The sequence below is a fragment of the Erpetoichthys calabaricus genome, chromosome 11 (genome assembly GCF_900747795.2).
Source record: "Erpetoichthys calabaricus chromosome 11, fErpCal1.3, whole genome shotgun sequence".
NCBI lineage: Eukaryota > Metazoa > Chordata > Cladistia > Polypteriformes > Polypteridae > Erpetoichthys > Erpetoichthys calabaricus.
In genome coordinates, this window is record NC_041404.2 from 158,362,585 (window position 1) to 158,390,533 (window position 27,949).

General features: G+C 35.9%; 1 protein-coding gene across 1 annotated transcript in view; it reads right to left on the reverse strand.

Moving 5' to 3' along the window:
• LOC114661225 (uncharacterized) overlaps positions 1–27,949 on the reverse strand; it is a 50,646-nt gene that overhangs the window by 7,931 nt on the left and 14,766 nt on the right. The window contains exons 13-27 of the mRNA XM_051934332.1: positions 26,046–26,189; positions 25,285–25,466; positions 20,981–21,063; positions 19,988–20,118; positions 16,254–16,381; positions 15,625–15,742; positions 14,730–14,942; positions 14,326–14,496; positions 12,867–13,016; positions 12,367–12,416; positions 11,445–11,565; positions 9,924–10,009; positions 9,085–9,208; positions 5,802–5,992; positions 3,320–3,410 (exon numbers count right to left, since the gene is read on the reverse strand). Of these exons, the coding sequence (XP_051790292.1) occupies positions 3,320–3,410; positions 5,802–5,992; positions 9,085–9,208; positions 9,924–10,009; positions 11,445–11,565; positions 12,367–12,416; positions 12,867–13,016; positions 14,326–14,496; positions 14,730–14,942; positions 15,625–15,742; positions 16,254–16,381; positions 19,988–20,118; positions 20,981–21,063; positions 25,285–25,466; positions 26,046–26,189 (1,983 nt within the window). The remainder of the gene's footprint in view (positions 1–3,319; positions 3,411–5,801; positions 5,993–9,084; positions 9,209–9,923; positions 10,010–11,444; positions 11,566–12,366; positions 12,417–12,866; positions 13,017–14,325; positions 14,497–14,729; positions 14,943–15,624; positions 15,743–16,253; positions 16,382–19,987; positions 20,119–20,980; positions 21,064–25,284; positions 25,467–26,045; positions 26,190–27,949) is intronic.

A 27,949-nucleotide genomic window follows, 5' to 3' on the forward strand; every position in this document is an offset into this window, starting at 1 on the left:
CCTCTAACAAATGTAGTTTAATGTGGTTAAAATTGTACTTTTTGCAAGATGTGTACCTTTATTAATATAGACATGGCTTCAGCTAGAACATAGTCTTCAATAAATCATTGTTTTGCTTTTGTTAACATTGGTGTGAACTGTGACAGAGAAGAATGAACCCAACGAGTCCTAAACATGACACATTTAATCCACTTTTGTCTCATATCATGATTAACATTCTCCTAAAAATTTTACCTTGCAAAGTTCAGTGAAACAAGTGCAGCACAAGTACCCAATCTACTTGCAAATGTGGCAAGGATTTGACCTCCCCAATAATGCAAGTCTTGCTCCTCTTTTCCTTTCTTTTTGATGCAAAAAAGAAATATAAAACAGTAGACTTGCAAAACATTTGCCCTCCTGCTTCTCTGATTAGCATCATTGTGTATGTGGAAAATTTAAGCCATGTCTTGTAAAGAGAAGCTCAGGTGGGGGTTGCACATATAATTTTAGGCACTTACTAGAATATATTCAAATGAACTCACTTAATTCTTATAGAGTACTCTTCTCTTAGAATAGGTTCAAAATACATAGCATAGCATAGGACAAAAAATTCAAAGCTACTTTTGAATGCATGCAAGCTGACATGTTTTTAATGTACAGTACTAGAATAATAAAACAATCTATATACTTTATCTCAAGAGGAGGAATTTGGGAAGAATAGGTGATTACTGACATAAAAAAACTACTTAAGATGATATAAACAAAGAATGTACTCTGTGAACTGTTGATATGACTTAATGTGCTTTGCGCTTGGTCCAATAGGATGAAGACAACAAAAACATTGGCATTATCCAATTAGCTTACTCACATGTCATAGCACTGTACATCAGATATGGTCAATGTTCGTTAAATATATATTTTGTTTGAAGGAAACACCCATATAAAAATGTGTACAGTTAATGGTGTACATGTTGTTTTTCCAGTGCTGTGAAATTGAGAATATACAGTAAAATTTAAAGGTTCCTAATTTTTGTAATTATTAAGATTACATTATTTGGGTGTGAGACGGATGGACAGGATTAGGAATGTGTACATTAGAGGGTCAACTCAGACGAGATTGCATTGGTTTGGACATGTGCAGAGGAGAGATGCTGAGTATATTGGAAAACGAATGCTAAGGATAGAGCTGCCAGGTAAGAGGAAAAGAGGAAGGCTTAAGAGAAGGTTTATGAATGTTGTGAGAGAGGATATGTAGGTGATGGGTGTGACAGAGCAAGATGTAGGGGACAGGAAGATATAGAAAAAGATGATCTGTTGTGGTAACGGGAGCAGCCATAAAAAGAAGAATTACAAGAAGATTAAGATTACATTTAATGCTATAATGTTAAAGATATAGTAGTATACTGTAAACAACATTTTAAAAGGTCAAAATGATTTCATAATGTTACACAGTGCATCTGTAGAACTATGGACTACTGCATATCGAGGGAATCAGTGTTAATTGCTCCAAAAATCCGTTGTTCCCGACATTTCTTGTTTTTTGCATACTTTCCAAAAATGTTTTGCATCTACATACTTTGGTTCCCTTTGCTGCACCTTTCTCATTAATCTTCAACACTTTGGGAGACATTTTTAATATACTTCAGAGCAAGAGTGTGCACCCTGCAAGGGTTGCAGACTTTGCAAGAAGGCCAATTAGCAGGAATGCCAAGTCTTTCAAAGATTCCCAGCGCAATGAAAGCTCAAAACCTGTCCAGTGGACTTAGATGTCAGTCTGTTGACTGATATATTTTTTGATTGAACCATAATACACAAAATAAAATTGAAGACCATGAGTGTTGACACTTGCGAAGTTGTGTGCAACGATATACAAAAATGTCATCTAAGTCAGGGAAGGAGGGTATCCTTCTTGGTATATTGAGAGAAATGTTATACGTATATAATACTGGAGAGCAGGATGCAGAGGAGGATTTTACAGTGTTAGGTGCTGATATGGGTTTGAGAACCAATTTGTAAAGTAGCCACATTTCCATGAAGGCCAAGTGCTTCCTGTTAACTCATGGTGGGCTCCGGCAATCCACGATTATGTGTGCACTTATGAGGGTTAAGCAGCCAGGACAACCTGTCGTCGATAACAGGGCTCAAAAAGCACAAAGGATGATGCACTGTTGGAGGATTAAATACCTGTGACTTTATGCATTAAACTGTCGCGATGTAGGGTGTATTATTAGACATCTTAAAAGTTAATTGCTTGTAGTTTAGAAAAGTAAAGTTTTTGTTTAATTGTCATAAAACAGAAGAACACGAAACAGTGACAATTGTGGTCTTTTCTGCAGTGAAGCAAGAAATAATAGTTGATCAATAATAATACAAAAAAGAAATACGTTAAGAAAGCTAATGAGGTTCAGGGGCAATCCAGTCCAATGCCTGATCATCACGGTTCTAAATTTCTGCATTTCATAAGTAAACATTAATGGCATTATTTATGTTAAACATGTACAGTAAATGTATTAATCAGTGGGCGTCATACTTTACTAACTTAGAAGTGGAATTTTTTCATCAGTGACAATTTTAATATGAAACACACCTTTTTTAACTTTTAAAAATATTATTACTGTGTCTTTTCCTTTTGTCTTGATGACAAAAAAGTCAATTGGAATGAATGCTGCAATAATGTAAATGTGGTACATTGTTAATTCTTGTAATTTTTCAATAAGTAGCATAGCTTTTAATATTTTACCACTTTGCAACGAACATCACATTAATTTACGATAGTGTAACTAAGAATGCTGCAACATTAAATATGCTAAAAATTCTGTTGCATACAAAAAAGGTGGAAACGAATTATATAATTTAAATGGTCTCCATCTTCAGTTGATATAGTTTAGGGATTGATGTTTTACCATTTTGTAGAGAAAATGCAAGATTAATTTAAACAAGAATTCTGCAACATTAGATATGCTAAATTGTGAATGTTACGTTTCACTTTTAGCCTGGTATGGACAAGGCTAATGGTTGACGCTTAGTTGCCTCAGTTACGAAGCGTGACTTGCCCTAATCCTCTTTGTCTGAATAGAAATTGACTCAGATAAGCTTGGCATCTCCATTTAAGCGAGGCTTTGTGGAAAACCCCTGAGAAGGAACCCCCTGGGTTTGGTAACACATGCTGTGATTTGGTGTTTTCAGTTGGGTACAGAGTTTCAGACAAAAAAGGGAGGCGATAGTGTATTTCCTTGAATTCATTAGAAAATAAATCTAAACTAAACTTAATAATACTTCTCATCTTCTATTCAAACAAATTGTATCATGTAAAAAATAAATACATACAGTACATACATACCGATTGAAACTTTGACCAAAACCTGTTTGTGAGAAACAGAGGTAGCTGGCCAAGATTTTGCAATGTGGTTAGCGTCCAGGTTGAAGGATTTCTGGGGAAAAAAAAAAAAAAAATATATATATATATATATATATATATATATAGAGAGAGAGAGAGAGGATTTAACTTTAAACAGAAAGTGACTGAATAACATACACATCTAGTTTTACCAGAAAACCTGTAAAACTGAAATTTAGTAATCCAAAGAACTAATTTCTAGACATTTTAAAAATCAACTTCAGTATTGATATACTTATTGTATTGGAGAAAATTAATCATATTACATAAACCAATATGACTCAGCAGTAAAACAATATTTAAACAATTTTTGATAACTTTTTTTAATAAAAATTTCACATTACCGAGTTATTTATATATAGAGCCTACATATCCTTTTTAGGTTGTCTATTATACTTGTTTCATTATTTTTTAAACTGCCTTTTTCCAGTTCATATTCAAAGTGATAAATATGAAATTTGTTCCTGCTAATAATTGTGTTGTATAGGTGGAAAAGATGCTTTTCTGTTGTAGGATGGGCAATAAATTTTCCAGTGCGTCAAAAAAAAAAAAAAAAAAAAAAAAACATAAATCAGCAACCACAACCCCAAAAAAACCCCACAGCATTCATAAAAAGATTTACCAAACTTTAACTTTCTTTGCAATTGCACAAAGGTGTGGGGATACCATGGACCACAGTGCAACAACAGGGGCAGATCTCTATGTCAGTACAGGGCAGTCACGTACAGAAAATGTGTTTATTTAAAATAAATCCATTTAATGGTGTATAGTGAAAATGGGAATACCACTTTGTGAGCATTACAAAAGTGTAACTCAACATCAGGATTAACACAAAATAGACAAGTAAAGGCAACAATCCCTGAGGCTTATTACGCATATTTTAAAAGAAAATAATTTACTGGTTTTATTGTAGCATAATTAATTGTGTTAATGTGATGGTTAAGAGAATTATGTCAACATACAGTAACTAGAAAAAGTTATGTAATATTTTAAGGTCTATTATCTTAATTTAAATGAGCAAACAACCTCATTAGTTAACTTTTTTCAGTGTATTTGAAACAGAAAAGTTAACAAACTTTAAGAAATATTTGGATAAGAAACTTGGACATCTTCACTATTAGCTAAACAAAGGAGCCTGATTGACTAAATTTGTCTGATTCTTGTGTATTGCTTTGTTAGGTGTTAAACGTCGACATATTTGTTGAGTTTGATGAGTGTTGTGATGTGAGTATTTTGCATATAAGTTGATAAATATTTTGTATGTCTTTATTTGTAACTGAGGCAAAACTAAGTCAGGAAAGTGAATTTTATGACAGAGTTGGGGGGAAGCGCCTTAAACAAGTTTTTCTCTGCTAAAGTCTCTCTCAAACCCCCGCAGGAAAGCCAGGCTGCCTAACTTCCAAGCTTTACCTTAACATATGGTTTGGGGGAAGGTGTGAAGATGTTCTATCCCCCCAGTGGCTGTTTTGAACTGGCTTGTATCAAAAGTCTTTAAATACCAAGATGCCCTATTGGCTTTAGGGGTTGGACAGAAAATCTATAAATTTGCTCACTTCCTCACTCTCTCTCTCTTACCAAACTGAATGAATGACCATCTCACACCATGAACTGAAAAGGACAACACAATGAAGAACACAGCTCGGCAGCCATATTGAGACAGACAATGCGGCCTGTTCTGAAGAAAGCTGACCACAAATGATACCTTAACTGGAGACATTTTTAAGTAACTAACAAGTCTGTGTGCTGCCTGAAACTACACATCACCATTTAATCAGGTTGTATGGTTGCCAATATTCAAATGTACTTTGCATATTGTTATTATTTATGAATATTACCAATAATACATTATTTAAATTGTAACTTAACTCCTGCTTGTCTTTTACTACATCTAATTGCCTGAGGTTATAGATGTAGAAGGGAAGGTGGTGAGAAGTTATATACTATAATATCTTATAAACAGTGGTAAGTCTGTGAGATTAGAGGCATTCTGACATAGGCTACATATTAATACTACAAAAGGGGAAAGTAGAGTAATATATTACTCTACCAAGACAAAACAGTGAGTTTTCCTTAACAATGATTAAGAGTTGCAGTTTAAACAATTTTAAAATGTACGCCTTTATGGAAGAAACTGAACTGTAATTAAAGAATTTGCTGTTGATAAAACACAATCAAAATGTTTGTAGGAATATTTTTTCAGTGAATAAGTGACGATGCAATGGTAACTCTGTTAATTGTAATTGACTACCCTGTAACTTGTACAAGAAGTAGATCTACACAGGGTAATCAAGCTTCAGTCCACAAATAACCATAGTAAGTATATTTTATTTACAATTAATTGACACAGAATGAAAAACTGCCTAGAATTTATTTGCTTCATTTTTTTTGCAGTACTTAGTTTTAAATTCTGATATAAAGCACTTACCCGTATTGGGTTGAGCCATTTAAAAGTACATTCTCCAAGGAAGTGACTTGGCTTGCTGTTAATGTACTGCAAAGTTTCAACTTTTCAGTGATGCTGGTGTCTGAATTTTCAATGTAAGGGCCACTTAACAGACACACCATGTTGTTCAAAATATTCAGATTTGCACTGCTGATGTTGTTACCTGTAATATTCTGGAAAACAAACAGCATGGAATCTTGTCAATCTTATTTGTACCTTTTTGAATTTTCTGTAAATATTGAGCACATTGAATGTTATCAGATCATCATTCAGATTATAGTGAAAAAGAACCCAAGTGAACTAAATAATGCCTACTTTTGATAATTCATTTATCTTATAAAATGTTGTCCAGCATCTGATGTTGAAGTAACAAAATTAATCACCCGTACTGATTTATTACCTTCTGGCCCTATGTTATCAATGGTAGTGAGTTCTTCACATCATATCATATATTCATTTATTTATTTCAGTAACACCTGCACAAATCAAGACATATGCCTTGAAATGAAAACTGTCACTTTTAGTTGTCAAAGTTCACGATAGACGGTAGTGAGCACATGTTGGGTGGGTTTGAGTGCAAGTAAAAAGTTGATGAGATATATTGCACGAGACAGCTACTTTAATTCTGGAAGCTCTGAATTCCTCATCAATCCCTTGATGGCCTATAATTTACTTTACTGATGATTCACTAATCAAAGCAGTACTTGCTAGAAGTTTGCTCTTTCAACTTAGTGGGCCTCATGTATAATGCTGTGCATAGAATTCCTACAACATGGCATAGTGACAAAACTGGAAATCTGTGTATGTACAAAAAAAATCCAGATGCATAAAATTGTGTGTATTTCAAGTTCCATGCACTTGCCCTCTATAAAACCCAATCACCTTGAAATTTAACGCACATGCACGTGCCTACAGCCCCAATCCAACTCCTCTCTGAATTTTGCATATTTGAATATGCAGATCAATACAAATAGGCCTTTCTGTATAGAGTTTTGTTAAAATACAATGGCAAAAGCACGTAGAAAAAAAGAATTTCAGCGAATGCGAAATGGTGGCAAGGAAAGATGTACTATTTCTTGACTTAAGAAGTGCTATAAGCGACAAAAAGGAAATTGATGGAGTGATACAGCATGGCAGAGACACTCAAAAGTTGAAGTTCAGAAAGTCGCACCATGCCCAAAATGAGAAAGTGGTCAGATATCAAAGTCGACCTTAAAAGGTGAATCGCAGACCACTGGGTGACCATCAGGCTGTGTGCTGATGGATGCTGTTCTGGAGTCATAAAATGCAATAGTGGATGCTGTAAGATGTGACCAATGAACAAAGGAATATAAAGGCTGTACTATGTGATACTGATCACAAATTAAATGAATTTGTTGAAAAATAAATGCTGCATCTGATTACCTGTTTTTACATTCTGCTAATTACATTCAAATGAAGTTGTAATGCTGTCCGATTTGGCTGATCATTTGGTGTGTCAGGGTCAGGTTCATCATACCGCATCTCTTCAGGTACGGGGAAGCCATGATTATGTGTCACATTATGCAGGACGCTACATGATTACACAATGCGACACACTTTCTGAGGACTATAGAGCAGCACATTAATTGAATGGAAATGCTTTTTATTTACATAACCAGATTCATTCTCTGAAGGCGCCTTTATAGTGTAACGTTGGCGGCGAGTGCCATAATGGTTCGATTCTCTGCTTATTGAGGTGACTCGCTATCCTTAAAAGACTGCTTGCCTTTTTGCAACAGCGACTGTATGGAGCTGCAATTTTTATAGGTTTTCCAGCTATAGATAATGTAATGTCAGCTCATTCTTTTGGTGATTCATCCCAGGCTGATGTAACTTGTCTGGCGCTGTTACAATAGCAATGTGCGTGCATTTGACTGCTTCGATTACATTTGGAAAACCGGACATTGCTGTGAATTGCGCTTTGATGTTTACCAGTTCAACCACAGTGTAAGGAAATCCTATATATCTGGATGACAAGCAGATAATACCATCTTATATGGCTGGCATGGTGCGAATCAGTGGTGTTTCTGAAATACCCGATCGGTCAGCCATTTCACATTGAAAAGCTACTGTGGCTAAAAACCCAAGGGTGGACAGAACATTTAAAGGAGCAGGTAGGGCATAAATCCACAAAGTCTGCCAAGAGGATAGCTCTTGGAAATTGAAATCGACTTAGAAGCCAGTCGTCATCATCATCTGTAAATATGCACTCTTTTCTAATTCTTCCATTTACGGTGTCTTCTAACAATGCTAAATCAGCCGTGATAGTTGGAAAAGTTTGTCCATTCCATGCACTGTTATATTGTTACGGAATGATTGCAATCAACTGAATTATATAATATTATATAAAATCCCACGTCATAGATGCAGATCTAAAAAAGAAAGAGAAACCACACTGAAACACTAGCATGGCTTTGACGCTGGGTGCCACCCGTTTGCAAAACCAAGCAAAAGCTTGCGTACATATGGTGTGAGGCTGCCTTGAAAATGTGCATGACTTTACACCAAGTTTAGTTTTTATATATCTCGAAGTGAGCGTGGGAACGGGCATATGCACCGCTTATATATGAGGTCATATCAGTGTCATTGAAATAAAAAAGAAGAAATAACTAAATGAAAAAGCAACAAAAATCATATTTAATGACACATTTAAATTATACTCGCATATTATTTTTCATTTATTGTCATGTTTCTCAATACATTTTTTTATTTGCGCATTTACAGTATTTAATTTTGTCTGAAGTTTTCCTCCCTATCAGTGGTTTAGTTTGCAGCCATACAGTAAAAATCTTTGTAATTACTGCAACTACAGTGATTTACTATCACGTATCATGGTGACTCTTCTTTTATACCAAACCCACACTCATTTGAACTGGGTCGGTTTACTGTTGAGTCATTAATCAACCTAACTACTAGTGTTTGGAGAACAGATGAAAACTAGAAGTGTTTGTGGAAAAACTTAAAGAAAGAGACATGGATGGAATGTGTCTACTCCACTCAGAAAGACCCCATATAGGAATTGAAGTGCTGTGAAGCAGCAATTATATGCTCTGTATTAATCTTACTTGTTCATTTTGTTACTATTTTTCCTTCTTCCCAAGATACAGTGATGTCTCCTCTCGTATTTTATAAATCGGCTATCAGGCTGAATTAAAGATGCAAGATGAATATACAAATATGTAAAAAGAAAAAATATACAAAAATGCAATACCTTATGAAGAATAAACTCATATCTCTCACTTACCAGGCAAGCTAAAGCTTCAGATAGAAGTGTTGATGCGATGGTCAGTGAAGGAGAAATAACAGCGAAGTTTGCATTGCCAACTTGTTCAAAGTATGCTTCGCAGTTGTTTTGTACATATGTATATCTGAAAAGGATAGAAAATGTTTCAGATGTAAATGAGTGGCCTTTCCTGTCAGCAAATCTTGCTGGGATCAAAACAGTTTGTTACCTCCTACACAAAACTGTCACATTTAAGAAGTAAAAGTAGTGTATGCCTAGAACTTTTTTACAGGTTATAAGATGGATAAAGTAATGGTTCACTCATTTTTTAATTGTCTCAAGCATGCCTCAGAAATCTGATCTGCATGCTTCCCTAAATCAAAACCTTTCTTGCTTCACGTTGGACCCTGGTACCCTTTACCTCCATTTTAAAGTGCAAGAATAGGCTAGGTATTATTTGAAACTTATAAAAATGACTTCATTTTAGAACACAATTTCATGTAGCAAATGAATGTTTACCATGACCATGAAGAAGTAACTTCAAAAAAATAAAATACACAACCTCTCCTTTAAAAAAAAAAAAAAAGATAAGAATAGATTTACTGCAATGGAATGGAAATTTGGCTAACAAATGATGTCACGAGAATAAAATCATACTGTTGAACAAAACAAAAAAGTGAAATAAGGATCTGCATGTGATAATGAGTGAACTGCATCTGACCATCTTGCATGAGTTGAGGGCTGGCAATGAATGCTGCCTCAGCCCATATTTTTCTGACATTAATCAATTAATGAGTTTGTTCAGCCTCTGTAGTATTTAGCCTATGTTCAGAGAGTGTGAGAGGGAAATATAGCCTTACTTGTAATACAGCAGCATGTTTGGTGGAAAGCTGGTAAAATTTTGTATGCTTCCTGCTAAATTCACATAGTAAACCATGGACATCAGCTGAAAAAGAGATCATGTAAAACAGATTAGTTTAAAAGTTGCGTAAAGGTTGGGAGCAAGACAACTTTGAAGCTTATCTTTTAACTGCATAATGATATTAAATGATAAGTTGCTGCACTAGATTGCTGATAGTTCAGTAGGTCTATTGCTAGTTATATCTCCATGTGGATGTCGAAGAGAATTATTTAATAGGGTGCCTCTTTAAACAATGTGTAAGTACTTGTTCACTGAGCACTAGAAGACTTGGTTTAAAAAAAAAATGCATGTGTCCAGCCAGCCAGCCATTTACTAATTTGCTTAGTCATGAACAGGGTCGCGGGGGTCTGCTGTAAGGGAAGAACAAACCCTGGACAGGTCACAAGTCCATTGCAGGGTGAACAATCCCAGACACAAACACCTCAGAAACACAGACTAATATTCCAAGTTAGGTTGATTGCCAGTTTCGGTTTGGCAATAAACCTAACCTGCATGTTTTTGGACTGAGGGCGGAAACCGGAGCACCTGGAGGAAACCCACACAGACACAGGGAGAACATGCCAACTCCATGCAGAAAGGACCCGGGACATGAACCCTGGTCTCCTTACTGCTGCAAAGAGGCACTTTGTCCTTACTGCAAGTGGGCCACCGTGCCTCCCACCGTATGCGCAATTTTGGTAAATTTTTGATTGTAATGTTAGCCTTTGTTCATAATAAAAACAGTGTACAGCATGACAAACTGAAATTCTGTAACTAGTGAGATTGTAATTGTAAATATTCATTATATGTTCTCTCTCCGTCTGCATGTGTTTCCTCTGGGTGCTCCAGTTTCCTCCCACAGTCTTAATACATGCAGGTGAGGTGGAATGGTGACACTAAATTTGCCCTAGTGTGTGCATTTGTTCCCCACATGATGAACTGGTGTCCTGTCCAGGTGGTGTTCCCGTCTTGTGTCCTTTGCTTGCTGCAATAGGCCGCATCCCCCTGAAACCCTGCTTAGGTTTAAGTGGGCTTAGAAAATGGCATGGTATGGTATTACTGATTATCAGTGATTAGGAACAAAGCTGAAAGGAAAACATCTAATATTAAAAGTCCCCTAAGTGCAATTTCTGAGTAAAACAATGACTATTATTTTACAGTTTATAATAAAGTTAACTGTTAATTATGGAGATAAAGCCATCTAAAGTCTTGTATAAATATATGGTAGATGTTTAGTGTAAGTTAACTTATTAATTTATTAACCTACAGTATGTTCTACTGCATTCAAAGTAAACATATAAAATATTAGTCGTTTAATTTTTGTTGAGTTAGCTTGTATTTTCTTAAAATGCAGCATTTCACCTGCTTCTGTCTAATCTAATTTCACATTTTGAATGAATGAAGTTTAACTCCTTTTTAAAATGAATAAAACAACAGAACAAAACAACTGAAGCAACCTATTGTTTGTGCAGAGCCCCACCTGATCTTCTTTCAGCACCGCATTTTGCGTTTTACATGCCTTCACAATCTCAACCACTTGACTTGGGGACGTGCCCTGGATTGTAGTACTGCTGAATCCTTGAAGAACGTTTGCTGAAAGACTAATGAAAGAAAGAAGAAAGATCAAAATTTAAAATAAACAAACAATAATAAATAAGTGCTATTTCATGCTGTGTTCAAGTTTAACCATGATATGTAAGATTTGCTTTGTTTTTTTAAGTCATGCTTATAACAAATTTGTAAAATAATTGCACTAAAGTAATATTAAAATTTGATTATATAAACCAGTTAGGAGTCATACAAATAAGCATCTATGCTGTGTATTCTACTCAATTATTTTAATTTTTTTAAATATTTATAATCCCTACCACCTATGGTGTTTGATTTAGGATTCAATTTAAAACTATAATAAGTTTTGTTCCAAAAGTCATTAGCATGCTGGAATCACAAAGAAGTGCTTGACAAGGTTGAAGTGTGTAGTAAAGTTCCATCTGTGCGTAATGACATCCCTTGCTTCAGGTACATGATCATAGCTCAGTGAGAGGTAAAAATGGCTAACCAAGACTTGATGTTTTCACTATGGGAAGTGAGTACGTTTTTTGTTATGTTTTCTGTCCACTTCACAGTATGTGAGTATTTGGAAAATATCCATTTTTTTTTGCCTTCTCCATAGCTAAACAATGCTATCAAAAATGTTGTAATCTGGACATGCATTCACTGTACAGAAAATTAAGCTGTGGCAATACATGCAGAACAGCAGCCTTCTTAATACGCCAGCAGAGCTGTGGGACAGCATCATCAATGTTCACCTTGGAATTTGTGCATGTGTTCAGTTTTTTCAGTTAAAAGAAAACATTTGGTTATACAGTAAAATAAACAAAATGTTTAAAGGTGGAATTTACCTGCTGTAATTTGTATAGCTGCTTATCAGGTTAGTAAAAAACATGGCGGCCTGAAAAATAAATGTAACGAGATTGTCAGTAATCATTAAATATTTGTCATGTTTAATTCTGGTTTGACTACAAAGCCAAATAGTGAGAAAATCAAAATTAATATGCCTGCAGACTAGACAGCAGACAAAATGGGTGTTGAGCAGTAATATGAGGGATTCTCTGGTCACCCAAGCATCTACTAGAATGTGTCTTTGTCTGACAGGAGAGAGACTTCTGGTCCTTGTTTACAAAGCATTTCCACCCTTCTGTCTGTTTAGTGCCATTTTCAGCAACATTTTTTCAAAATATCATTTAAATAACTAGAAAAACAAAATACTTTTCTTACATTTTTCCAATTTTAGAACTCTTGTACTGTATGAAGACACTTCCAGTAATTTTAAGCATATACTAGCATATGAATGCTGCCTTATTGTTTGCAAAGATACTTTATTTTTCAGCTTCCATTTTACCTGATCGGGTGACCAGTTTTTCTTATTGATATTATCCACTTGTGCAGCGTCAAATGAATTCTTGGAGAAAGTCAGCAAAGTCATTGGAATTAAATTGCTCATTGAATCAGGAACATTTTGAAGAATGTTGCTTTGGTTTGCACTGATAATCTGAGAAAAAAAAAATTGTTGAAATCACATGGCGGTAGGCTCAAAAGAAGACTTGACTAATTGGGTTACTTTTTTGCTTGCTTTTCCTCTAATTGATAATAATTCTCAATAGCATATATTGAGTTTAAGTTAAAGAACAAATAAAGCATACTTATTAGTAAATTATCTTTAAGATGCATTAATTAATTGGATACAAACAAAAATTTTCCTAATATATATAATGTATGTTTGTATATCTTATTTTGGAAGTTTTACATAAATCTTTTAATAGTCTAATTTATTTATTGAAGGTTTGGGTTACTGAAATTTGTTTTGGGCTTCAACACTTGTTCCTTTTTGGCACCTCAACATTTGATTTAGACTTTTGGGTATGATTTGTCATTTTGTTAGTTTACATTTTACAGACTACCTGCCATGGAATAGGTCCATCTTGATATTTACTGTTAAAATGGGTGTGGTTTCTAGATCACACATGTCTTCATAGAACTTTTGTTTGGTTTTTGTTGTTTTTTTTCCCTTCTTCTTACATAGTATAGATAGTTTTATAGTTTTTTGTCAGTTAGTGCAGGTAGACTGATATAATTGATAAGAAGACATCTTTTCAGTATTTGAGCTATTTGTATAATTTTTGTCATATAGATGACAAATGAATTCTGAGATTTTGTGGATAAGAAAGACGCAAATTTTGTGGCAAGGATGGTAACTGACTGGATTTTATTAGCACATGCAAGAAAATTTTTTACCATGTTTACGGGGTTATAGGGTCATTACTGTTACATTTTTGACTTGATTTTATTACTGAAGAGAAATAACTGTGGTAGCCAACAGGAGGCAGTGCTCTATTGCGTTTAGCATGACACCAATATTTCACCAATGTAAATTATCTCACAATATTCGTTGAAAAAACTGGACTGTGCAACATTACTTGATAGAGACTCGAAGATAATGATTATAAAAAAACTCATTCAGTTTACTAGTGAGTCAAGACAAGCTATTAATAGAACTGTATAAATATAATACAACCGTATAGATTTTACAATAGCAATTAAACAAGCATTGAATACATTTGAGTAAATTGAGTAAACAATTGAATAATGAAAGGAATGAATTAACAATTATACATATGTTATCAATTGCTTATTTTGCAAGTAGATTGTTATAATTTGGTATACCTTACACTTCATGTAATAGTGGTATGTACACTGTGACGTAATGTACAGACACAAATGTAAGTACCACTACTGCCCTCTCAAAGAAACATATTTTGCAGTATCTGCAATGGCAAACTAGTGGTACTTGGCATGCTTACCTGATTAATAAAGATTATCTGCACTGATGAGGGAGCAGCCAGCATATTTGCCACAAAAGCGGGGTTCTTCCCAGCATTCAAGGCTACAGCAGGGCTAATTTTCTTAACTGCACTGGAAGGTAAACCTTGTACTAAACTTCCTAGTGACAGCAGGTTAGTGGCATTGTCAACCTGTACATAAAGAAATTAAATTTTAGATTCAATACAATAACTCTTTAGGTGAAGGTGGTTTACAATGATGTATGCACAGAAACGATTTTGACATCCTCTAATCTGTGACTAAACCTTCAGTTTCATTTACTGTATTTAAATTTTTGAATTTGAGCCAATTGCACTATATTAAAATATAAACTGTTTTGCTGAAGTTAAAAACAATTAAAAAAAAAAAAAAAAAAAAACTGTACCTGAAAATTACCCTTGATCAATGTGCTGATCAGTTGATTAGCCTGCCCTCGGTTCCAGTCTGACACTTGACTTAAGGTTGAAAGTGCCTGGATGGCAACATCTGGGGACAATGATTGAAGCTGGGCTTGGGATAACCCAGAGCTTTGATTTCCAAGGATAGCTATGGCGCTTGAAGTTACATTTTGAATGTTTTGAGCCAAGGATGCAGATATCTAAAAGCAAAAACATTTTACTTAGCACAGTTGTTTATCACTACTTAATTTTCACTATAGCAATAATCAGTGTCCAGGACAAGTACCTGCTTTCCACCCATTGCTTGTGAGATAGGCATTTACCTCCATCACCCGAATGGGATGAAGAATAAATGGATGGATCATACAGTATAGCGACTATCAATCTAGTGATTGACCAACAATTACAATCTCAACCAGGGTAACTGGGATAGCAAAAAAATCAACATTCAAGTGTCAAAACAAACTGCTTCTTGTTACTGTGGTTCTCTGATAACATTTATTTGCAATTCGATTTCTTGCCAGTCATGATTAGGTTACATATGTATTGAATTAATTTTTTAAATAAAATAATTACAAGTGTTTTTTTTATTTGATAATATTTTGTTTGATAGACTGGGAATAAAAGGTTCCAAAGATCTTGTAGTACCTAATGGTGTCTCTGGAAATTAGTGATATGAAATATCACTTTGTTTACATGTTGGGTGGATGAAGTAGCATCTCCCAGTTAAAGTAACGCAAAAAACAGAAACATGCTAATTTATAATAGTTATCAAACATATTTAGCATTTATATTAAATATACTGTAATGTGCTATTATTCAAGTAAAATTTGGAATGGTGATAATAATGATAAAAAGGTATTGTAAATATTGAAGGCTTACCGAAGCAGGAGCCGTGCCACAGGCAGCATTCAGTTGTTGGGCATATTGTAAAGCATCATTCTGACTTAGAGTGCTAAATTGGGAGCTTGGAACATAGCATAGTAGAGGTCCAGGAACCCTAAAATAAAACAGTATGATATTGTAAGCTAACATCTTACCTATTTCATTTAGCATTTTAACAATACAACTATTCAGAACAAAAAAAATGTTAATTTTATTTACAGATTGCTTATTTAATTTAAAGGATGCAGGGAACCAGAGCCTTTCAGAGAAATTAGGAGCAGTAAGCTATGTACTAAGTACATAGCTGTATCAAATTATGTCGAAATGCAGTATTTATATGACGTTCAAGACGTCTCTTATAATTTTTCATGTCTTGAAGAAATTATAAAAGTTAATGTTAATCAAGTTTAAACATCATACAAAGCATTTATTTGAATCAATCAACCAATTATTGTGAATCATGTCAATGGCTACAACAAAACATAGAAATAAAGTAGTAAATACAGAAGTAACTGACACATGTTAATCTGAACAAGGCTAGATTTGAGTTTTTCAGAAAAAGTATTGCTGCTAACAGTTTAAATGTTTTTTTTTTGTCTGGATATTCAAAGAAATGTGCAACTTACTGTGACAGGGTAAAATTGGAATTTGAAAATAGTAAAGATGTATAAAAAGTCAGGAGTCCATTAGATAGGGTTCCAACAGAGGTGTTGAAGAAGTTCAAAGCAGTTGGGTCAAGTGAAAAAAGTTGTAGCTTAAAAAAATGAGAATAAATTGATAAAATCTGGCATTTTTTTGACAAAGCACATTTACTAATGAAAAACATTTCAACATATAGTTTTCTGTTTCTGTGTATATGGTGAACAGTTTAAGTTACAATTTAATGTCCATTCATTCAAAGTTCATTTATTTGGTACATTCACCTCTCCCCTACTCAAACACAGACATACACAGTCAGTCTCACCACAATAATTTTGAGTCACCAACCATCCTGACTGCATGTTTTTGGTAAACGGAGGAAATGAGGAAACCCAAAAAGTAGCAAGAAGGCAATGAAAACTTGAAACAGAAAACTTTTCAGCTTAAAATCAAGTAACAGTATGGGATGAGATATGGTACCATAGCTATTTGTGCTGCTTAATTAGTGTCAATTTATTCTTAATGACTGGATAAAATATAAATATAGATTCTGCTTTAGCCGTGGTAATGGCAGAATGTGTGGCCTGGGGTCTGATGTATTTGACTAAATCAGAATGCTATCTGTCCAGTCTTCTGCAACACACTTGTGATACAGAGCAAATCTGTAATCCAAATATAAATCTATTAAATTTAAATGTCTATATGTACTGTGCATGTGTGTATATATATATATATATATATATATATATATATATATATATATATATATATATATATATATAAATAAAAATTTGTTACATCTGTTTTAGTCTCACATTTTCACATTTTTGATGGTATCATCACAGCTTGCTAAGGCAATACCTCCTCTGGGACGCTAGAGGGCAGCCCTCCTTGGTGGCTGTGGCACCAGGGACTCCTTCAGGGCACCCTAGGACCTGGGTTTTCGTACAGCTCTGTTGGGTTCTGTGGGGGCCGCCAGGGGGAGCTGCAGAGCCTTATAGTGGACTTCTACCACAATTGGGAGTGATTTCAGGTAATACTGATGACCCACATGGAACACTCCCAGGACTTAAATAAAAAAGCCACCTCGCTCCATTCAGGAGCCAGAGTTGGGAAGCGGTGGATCAAGCTTGCTGAAGAGGAGTGGAGGCAGAAAGACTGGGAAAAGGAATGGACTGGCAAAGAGAAGGGACTGTGCTTACTTTGCTGTACTCTGCCATGGCTATTGTGCTGCAGGGAGCAGGGAAATAGCACTCCCCAGCTGTAAATAAACTGTGTGCTGTGTGGCAATATGTTTCCCGCCTGTCTGTGTTGGGGTGAGGGCAGCTGTACGTGCCCCAGTGGTTCACACAGTCTGATACAACTTCAGGATCACAGAGGCTGATGCCTATTTCTGTAGCCTAATGTTCAAGGTAGGAACCAGACAGTACATTCTAGTGGCCAGTTGGTCACACTGGATCAGAGATGTAGAAGAAAAGTGCATGCAATCATTGATATAGTAGAAATTCCAGAAAAGCAGTACACCAGGGGCCTCATGTATAAACGGTGCGTACGCACAGAAATGTTGTGTACGAATGTTTCCACGCTCAAATCGCGATGTATTAAACCTAAACTTGGCATAAAGCCACGCACATTTCCACGGTAACTCATACCTTGGTGTACGCAATTTCTCCGCTCGGTTTTGCAGACTGGCGGCACCCAGCGTCAAAGCAGTGCTACTGTTCCTGTGTGATCACCCTTTCTTTCTTAGCTCCACATTCCTGAAGCGGCTTTATAAATACACTGAAATTAACTGCATATTGTTAATTAGTGTAATACATCTGATTGTAATTAACCTGTAGCAATATAATGGTCCAGGGAATAGCCATAGTATTCCAAATACCGTAACTGCTTTAGTGTTGTTACGCTCACTGCATCTTGTTCTTCTTTCAGCTGCTTCCATTAAGTGTTACCACTGCGGATCATCTTTTTCCATATTACTCTCACTGCACCACTCGGAGTATTTATATCACTGTATCTGAGTCTGAATCACAGCAGCAGCTGATCGGAAAGAGAATTATCGGTATACAGTTTCAAGTACACACTACCTCAACCACGGCAAAAAGCGGCAAAGCATTTCCTGTACGGACCTTGCGTTTCAGAAACAGTTTCATCCCAAGAACTATAAACGCACTCAATCAGTCCATCAAGTGCTCCTTGTAGAACTGTTTGTACTTATAAGTACAATTACCTCACTGTAAACTTACACTACAGTTATAATATTGCACAACCTGCGCTACTTTATAAAGCGCGTATGATGACAACATCATTTTTAAGATGAAATGCAGCAAAATATGTTGCTTATAGTATACAGATAAAACTTTAACTTCATTTAAATAATCTGCATTGTTAATAATTAAACATGTGAGGACACGGTGCCGCAGCATATAGCTAGTTCACGGATAGCTGCTGCCTTGCACTGTATTATTGCTGGTGCTGACACTACACTGGAAGGATAGACGGATAGAATAATTAAACACGTACTACGAAGATATTTCAATGTTCTTTAAAAGTTTTGAAGAATCAGCGTTCTAAGCTTACAGATGGCTTAACGTCTATTACAGAGCTGATTGTGTGGCAATTGAGTATTTGGAAAAAGAAAAGTACGTTTGAAAGAGACAGTACTTCTGTAATAAATTATTTCATCGAAGGTCGCACATGGTGCAGCAAGCCTCTTGCGTGAGATATGAACAATCACTGCGCCACCTTGTTCCCATGTTTAATAACGTGCTTTCATTGCTATCATCATGAAAATGATATCACGTATACATCTCAGTATTTTAATTATTCAGAGAGCTGTAATATCTCGAATGTAATGGATTCTGTGTCCTGTCAGAGAAAGAGAAAGAACGGAAGCACGTAGTGATTCACACACATAGAGCACATAGAAGATCAAATACAAAACAAAGCATTTAACGTGCTACTTGAGAAACTAGTAAAATAAACGATTTTAAGATGAAGTTCATGATGTTCTACTTTAATGGCAAAGTAAACAACGTGATTAAAGTGGAAATTTCGAGATTAAAGTTGACATTTTGTGCTTTTTTTCCCCACTGTGTGCCAATTTTTTTTGTCTGTACCCTAATAAGCTTTCATATGACACTCGGACGGTGGGCTACGAGTCACCTTTTCACGGCAACTTTGATATGTGATTTCTTTTTTATTTCAGGTACTGTGCAACTTTGCGAACTTGATCTTTCGAGTTTCTCCGACACTCTGTCACTCGATCAACTTTCTTTTGTTGATTATACCACTGTTTAAACCAACAAATAGTACGTTTTTCCTTTGCCTCCACTTGGTATTTGCTGAAATTCTTATATTTTCCCCTGTGCTTTTCCCATTGTCTTTTCACAGAAGGTTATTTATATTGATTTGCATATTCAAAGAGGCATAATTCTGGGAGGAGTTGGGGCGGGACAGAAGGCGCGTGCACGTGCGTTACTTTTCACGCTGATCGGGATTTATGTAGTGGAAGAACGTGAAATTTTGCGTGCGCACAGATTCCTGCATCTGGATTTTTCTGTGCGTACGCACAATCCCGCTTTTGCGCTTACGCCATGTTATAGTGTGAGTTCTACACACGGCGTTATACATGAGGCCCCAGGTCTTTATCCCAGGAGTCTGGAGCTAATGGCTTGGAAGGAAAAGCATATTTAAAAAAAAAAAAAAAAAAAATACCTACTTGTGCATTTGGAGCAAAGGACTGCAGATCTGTTTGGCTTGTGAAAGGTATAAATGGGCCAAGATAATCTGCAAACCAAGCTGTAGAGCTCAATGTTGGATTACTGGAATTGTAGCATCTTGGTGTTGTTCCTTTTTAATTAAAAACAAAAAAGTCAGTTTTATATAAATAAATTTAAATTTATGTATTATGAATTATTATAGAAAATGTACAATATATAAAAAGTTAAAACTTTAGGTTGAAAGCTATATAGTCAAAATTGTAATGATACCAATAACCTACATCACAAGAAGTGGTGCTTTATTTCTGTTTCTGTTTCTCAGGTATGATATAACTAAGGTGATCTAAACAAAGTGTTTCTGTAGTTGTTTTGTGGGTTATTGCTAGAAAGTAGGGTAGCAAAGCAAAATAAATGCCTATCCTTATTCATGAATTTTTGTATTAGTAATATGAGATAATCAGTTGGGTTTTGTCCTTAACACTTTAGATGGGCTTCTGGAAAGCTGCGGTAATTGTAAATTTTCAGTGTAACCAATGTCATGCGTGTGCGATTGGTGGGCAGCTTAAAGACTCTAATGATGGCAGTTACTCATTGAACCAAGGGTTGGCACTGTGTGCTAATGCTTTCTCCCTTCCTCCCTCTGTAGAATGAAAGATTGATGGCAGTTTCACTTCTGATGTCACTTTTGTTGTCTGCCCTTTCTTGTCTAAAACACAGTCAGTTCACCATCAAATTCCCATCTGAGAAGATGTTTACTTTATCTTTTGTAAAAAGATTAAGTGCTTTTGATTTTTTTTTATTATATGAGTTCACAGATGTGCACCTAAACTGCTTCTTGTTCTATACCATCCTTCTTACTTCTTATAACCAACAACGTTTATTTCTTTCGAGTACAACAGATGCCACTCTGGGCTGCAGCAGATCACAGTTGAAAACTGAAAATGAACAGAAAACAAGAATAAATTAGCTATACTGATCACATTTTGCAGTACCTGATGTAAGGGCACCCTTAATGGTTGTATAGAGCTGACTCATTTGGGTATTGTTCAGTCTGTTGATCTCAAGTTGTTGAATTCTGTTGGGAAATTTTAAAATGTAGATTTTAGTTTAGCATTCCCCCTCTCTCTGTATACATTGTATGTGTGTATGTAAAATACACATAAGGTACTTCAGGTTGTTGCATGCTCACATAATTAACTTTATTAACAAAAACGAATTTTGGGTACTCATGTCTTATAACTCTACCACAGGCACAGTCAAGTGAAAAACTTAATCGTTTTTTACATTGTGTTGCAAAGTTTCTAGTGTCGTTAAGTAGAAGTGGGGAGTGAATGGAGAAGCACTATCTGGGTCGAATGGCAGGGTTATAACACATGAGTACCATATTTTGTATTATCAGAAACTATCAGAAAGTAGCTATCTATTACAGAAGCTGAAGGCTAAATGATTACCCCATGAAGCAAAAGAATTACTAGATTTGTTACACTAAACATGTAAATACTTTTTTTATGCCTAGTAAATGAACTTTGAGAGAAACAAGATTTAAATTAGAGATTTCCTCTCAGAACAGTTTTAAAGCAAGAATGAAACAGGCCAACTTTGCAGAGGACCTTACAAATGATTTGAACATCTGTTTCGCACTGTGGGCAGAATATCACAACTTAAAACATTTAAAATTAAACAGGGAAGCAGAAGAATGTTTTCCTGTACTTATGATATAGACATTTAAATGTATACCTTTTTAAAAAATAATATTAGTTTTTTTTATCAAGTGACAACTGTTAAGATAGAATGATTTATTGGGTCTTCAAGAGCTTTATCATGTTTTAAGAATTGACAATGCAGTTATGCTTGTCTGTGCTCTTCAGTTATAGTAATCTTACAAAGAAAATTCTGTTTGGAGACAATACTAAGACCTCTTGTGTACATTGGAACACTCTAGACGAGAACAGGCCATTCAGCCTAACAAAGTTCGCCAGTCCTATCCACGTATTTCTTCCAAAGAAACATCAAGTCGAGTTTTGAAAGTCCCCAACGTCTTACTGTCTACCACACTACTTGGTAGCTTATTCCAAGTGTCTATCTTTCTTTGTGTAAAGAAAAACTTCCTAATGTTTGTGCGAAATTTACCCTTAACAAGTTTCCAACTGTCTCCCCATGTTCTTGATGAACTCATTTTAAAATAACAGTCTTGATCCACTGTACTAATTCCCTTCATAATTTTAAACACTTCAATCATGTCACCTCTTAATCTTCTTTTGCTTAAACGGAAGGCTCAGCTCTTTTAATCTTTCTTCATAATTCAACTCCTGTAGCCCTGGAATCAGCCTAGTCGCTCTTCTCTGGACCTTTTCTAGTGCTGCTATGTCCTTTTTGTGGCCAAAAGCTTTGAGAATGATACAAGTATTGGTTTTCACAAAGTTTGCTGCTTCACTGTTTTTGGGTCTTTTTGTCAGATGTTTCTATGGTATACTGAAGTATAATTACAAGCATTTCATAAGTCCAAAGGCTTTTATTGACAATTACGTTAAGTTTATGCAAAGAGTCAATATTTGCAGTGTTGGCACTTCTTTCTTTTTCAAGTTGTCTGCAATTCACCCTGGCATGCTCTCAATGAGCTTCTGGGCCTAATCCTGACTGATGGCAATCAATGCTTGGAGTTTGTCAAAATTGGTGGTTTTTGTTTGTCCACCCGCCTGTGCTCCATCATGCTTGGAAAAGGCATTATTGGTCACCAAATTTTTCTTGGATGGTTGGGAGAAGTTGCTCTTAGAGGATGTTGTGGTACCCTTCTTTATTCATGGCTGTGTTCTTAGGCAAAATTGTGAGTGAGCCCACTCCTTTGGCTGAGAAGCAACCCCACTCATGAATGGTCTCAGGATGCTTTACTGTTGGCATGACACAGGACTGATGGTAGCGCCGCTCACCTTTTCTTTTTTCTGGATGCTCCAAACAATCAGAAAGGGGATTCATCAGAGAAAGTGACTTTGCCCCAGCAGTGCTCAGCAGTCCAGTCCCTGTACCTTTTGCAGAATATCAGTCTGTCTCTGATGTTTTTCTTGGCTTCTTTGCTGCCCTTCTTGATACCAGGCCATCCTCCAAAAGTCTTTGCCTCACTGTGCAAGCTTGGCACTGGTAGTGCCGGCAGCTGAATCAAATTTAGGAGACGGTCCTGGCGCTTGCTGGACTTTCTTGGTTGCCCTGAAGCCTTCTTCACAACAGCAGTGGAAATAGTTTTTGGGATTAAGTTCATTTTCATGGCAAAGAGGGAGTTTGCAATTAATTGCAATTCATCTGATCACTCTTCATAACATTTTGGAGTCGATGTAAATTGCCATCATAAAAACTGAGGCAGCAAACTTTGTGAAAATTAATATTTGTGTCATTCTCAAAACTTTTGGCTATGACTGTACACACTCTTGCCTTTGTGTTGAAAAATCAGAATTAAGTGGGTATAAAGGCCTTGTGCCAGAGCAGAGAACCAAATGTAGCAGGTGGGACCTAATGGTTGATTAGTCAGACCGGATTTTAATCAAACAACTAGTAGAAGATCAGCATGTAAAGAAGGGACAGCACAGTTTGTTGCCTGGTCATTAAGTAAGATTTTTTTAAATGGGGTTTTTAACTTTCTTTCTAATCAGTTGACATACTAGTTATTTGTTTCTAAGCTGGTCAACTTAATTAACAAATTTCAATGGTCCTTATTACTCAGTGCTATCATACCATCACCTAAAAATATTGCCATGTTGTTCCTCTTCACTTGATTTACATTGATACAGCTTTTTATGATGTTATTCTCTGCCATTCTTCCTTAATGATAGGAGTGTCTTATGCACATGATTGAAACACTAACGATAGCATATCCTGAGTGCTGACAAACTGAAGTATCTGTTCCTCTCCAGAGCATTTGCAAGAGAAACCTTAGCAATGATAGCCAAAGTGGCCAACCTATCAGTGAACCATTACGCTCTTAGAAGTTGAACTAATCTCTTTACATTTTGCTGTTTTTTGTCTGTATCTAACATACCAACAGACAATGAATACAAAGGCAGGTTAGTTATTTCAAATATGGTGAGCATTATGCCATATTTTGTACTTGTTTGCTTTTACGTTTTTGTATATACATCACTGTTGTGCACCAGAGTATTTACCTTTATCTGACAGTGTTTTTACTTGATAGTGACCTTTTGAGTAATTGTGAGCACTGCTGATTGAAATCTAAATGCTTTGCTTTCAATTAAGAAAAAAAAAGCCTTTTTAGGAGCTTTCTTGGTACAAATATTTTTAGCTGTTTGCTCTCTAGTTATGTCTTTTTCTGATTTCAAAAAGTCGGAGTATGGCCATAATTAATTTTTAAAGAAACATTCTACTTCATGGGGCGGCATGGTGGCGCAGTGAGTAGCACTGCTGCCTTGTAGTTAGGAGACCCGGGTTCGCTTCCCGGGTCATCCCTGCGTGGAGTTTGCATGTTCTCCCTGTGTCTGCGTGGGTTTCCTCCTACAGTCCAAAGACATGCAGGTTAGGTGCATTGGCGATTCTAAATTGTCCCTAGTGTGTGCTTGGTGTGTGTGTGTGTGTGCGCCCTGCGGTGGGCTGGCACCCTGCCTGGGGTTTGTTTCCTGCCTTGTGCCCTGTGTAGGCTGGGATTGGCTCCAACAGACCCCTGTGACCCTGTAGTTAGGATATAGCGGGTTGGATAATGGATGGATGGATTCTACTTCATTTCTGCCACATAAATATAAAAACTATGTGGAAAGACAGTCTTCCTTAATTAAGACCCTGTTTTATATTCACATTTAATGGAATACGTTTTTAGAATTACAGGTATAATAAATTCTTGTGAAGTTGCCAAACAGAATTTCGAGTTACTGCCCTGTTTTGTATCAAATTCATTTGATGTATGTCAAAGGATTGTTTTCTAAATATTGAGGGTATGGTAAAATTCTTTGAGTTGCTATATTAAAGTTTGAGTCAGATGCTGTAGTGCAAATATTCATCCACAGATATTCCCATTTTGGCAGCACTCTGAAAAAGGTACTTCTTTCTGTGAGGCTAAGAACATGTAAATATTCTACATGATGCAGTAGATCTGCTTACAAGTCCAAACATTGGTCTTATTTGTTGCAACTGTGATACTGACCAGGAGAAGAGGAGCAGAAATGAACGGGAGAATTGAAAAATAAATTATTTAGGAAAAGGCGTAAAGAACTTAATGCAAACACATTTTTATATTAAGTAATTAAAAGCAGTTCTTTCACATCTGCTCTTTCAAATATTTAGAAATGGCAAAACTTACATGATTCTGAACTGGGAACAGTCTCCAGTTAGTGTGGCGTTTAAGAGACTTGGAGTCAGATAAGCAAAGTATGGTTGCAGTCTTGGACCAATCCATTGACGGAAGTCATCAGCATTGCTGTTTAGTATAGAAGGCCAAATGGCATTCAGAATTGTTGCTTTGGTGCTACTAGATAGGTTTGCCTGTAGATAAAAAAAAAAGTGTCAATTCATAATTTATTCTTTATTAAACAAGCCATGCATTATTTCATTATCCTGACTTTAATATTCTAAAGGGCTATTTAGCAGGCTTTATTGATAGATATCACAGTGATGCATTTTTAGATTTTCTTTGGACTACCAAGGGAGTGGCATCATCCTGGTGAAATTCTCACTTGCATGTTTATGTTTCTAATATTAAATATTTTAATATGTAGCACTTCTGTGCTCATATTTCTGCTTATATTCTCAAATCTTCTTAAAGTAATATATGTTGACAGTAGTGGGTGCAAGGCAGAAAACAGCCCTGGATGAGAAACCAGACTATCGCAGGACCAATTTATGTGCATATCTGCTTTCACAAAGGGCCATTTTGAAATTGGTAGTTAACCCAATCACCTTGGGAATTTGGGAGAAATTATTAATGATAGCAAATAAAGTGATTATGAAGGGTGAAGCAGGCATGGGTTTCCCAGCAATTGAACAAAAGCAAATTATTCTTTACATGGAATTGCTTTGTACATTTTTTTTTATTTTTATAAATATTGTTTGACTTTGACTTACCATTGCTGGTAATGAGTTAAGGTCCGTTATAAAAGTAGCCACATTCGTGTAGTTTAATACTGTAGCAAACAGGGTTGCGTTATTAATAACACCAGCATTACTGATAAAACTTGCAAGGTTTTTAGGTGATACGATGTCAGAGTTCTGTAAATTAGACAAACAAAATGAGGAAAAAATGTTACCATAGCATTTTTCAACCTACTTAATAAACATCAGAGTGATGAGAGGTGGGCACAATTCAGGAAATGACTCTGGACAGGTTGCTAGTCCTTTGCTAGGCCCGCTCACACTAACACGTGGACTCGGACATGTTTTAATATTGATTTTAATATTGATTCCTTCTGTTTCCTTAAGGTCCAATCCTAAGTTTCACATTTTATTATGTATACATATCAAAATCCGTTCACAGCAAACTTGTAACCAATAGAACACATGGCAAAACTAAAACTTCAAAACTTGGCTAATGTCCTCCTGCTAAAATTTAGTTGAACAGTCCATAGCTGTTGTATTTGAGTGTGTTACTACAGGCTATTGGCTGCTGAATTTTTTTTTTTTTTGTAATGTGTATCATCAATGCTATGCTGTTGAATGGGGCCAAATTCAGTTAGTATTAGTAATGTTGTAAATTTTTTTTTCCTTCCACCCCTGTATATGATAAGTGAGCACCCATGTGCGCACAAGCACTTGCCAGTTGGATGAAACTGCACAGCGACAGAGCACAAACCAGCAGACTCTGCACAGACCAGAATTCAAACCCAGGACTCTGGAGCTGTGCGACAGCAGCAGGCATGCACACATTTGAATGTCATCTGAAAAGCCAACACTCTGGAGAGCCTGGATATGGGGACAGGAAAAGCAAAAGCTCCTTGACCGGGGAAAGGAGTGGGGAGAGTTTGAGAAAGAACGAGTATTATCTGGTGGATAAGTGGAGAAGCAAGTCAACAAAGATAGTTACAGATGCTTCATGACATCTAAGAAGAAAAGGCCGGGGATTTATTTTTGTGTTATCTTGGCTTCCTCATGAGTTGACATTGTTTGTTAATGGAATAACAAAGCTGTGTTTTATAAAACCATTTTATTCAGGATCTTGGATTGTAGACATCCATCCATATAAACTCATTTTTTGCTCAAGGCAATATGAATATACAGTATTTAACTATAGTAGTTAGCAGTTTCTATTGTAAAAAAAAAAGAAAATTCTGAAAGGAAGCAAAAATAATTACAGAGCAGTAATTCCTGAACTTTACACTGTAACCCCCTCTTCAGCTCATAATTTTTTACTAGAGGGCCCCCTGGGGAAATGTGTTGAATTCTTTGATACGATGAACAAAGCTTACAAATGTTCACAGCAACACACCCAACGTGTACACCGATTAACACAAAATGGCAACAAAAGGAGTTGGATCTCTTCAACATTAAATTCATAGTTTTACAGACTTTGCCCAGTACTGAAAATATATGACCTCTCTTTCTGCACAGGATCTAAAAGTTAATTGAAAAGAACATAAATAAAAAAGGGGAATATATAATTATGTTAAAGCAGAAATCTCAGAATATCACCTTACATATTCATAACATAAAACAAACCCCGTTGAGCCCCAACAAAGCAGAAACCGGAGTAATAAAAGTCTCAGAATGATAAGTGTGCCACGTTTAAAGTACCTAGTCATGTGGGTATAGAAAAAACAGTATATTGTACATTATGACTTAAGTTTTCCCATATCTTTTATAGTTAATACAGCCTTCTGGTGGGGAAGAAAAATCGAATCCTGTAGCGGTTTATGGAAAGGCTTGCGGACATGACTTCCTCAAAATGCTCAGTCATTTATTTCAACGATCTGTTGATGTTGCTTTGTTTCTGACTTTCAGAATAACTAACTATCTCAAGTGTTCATTATGTTGAT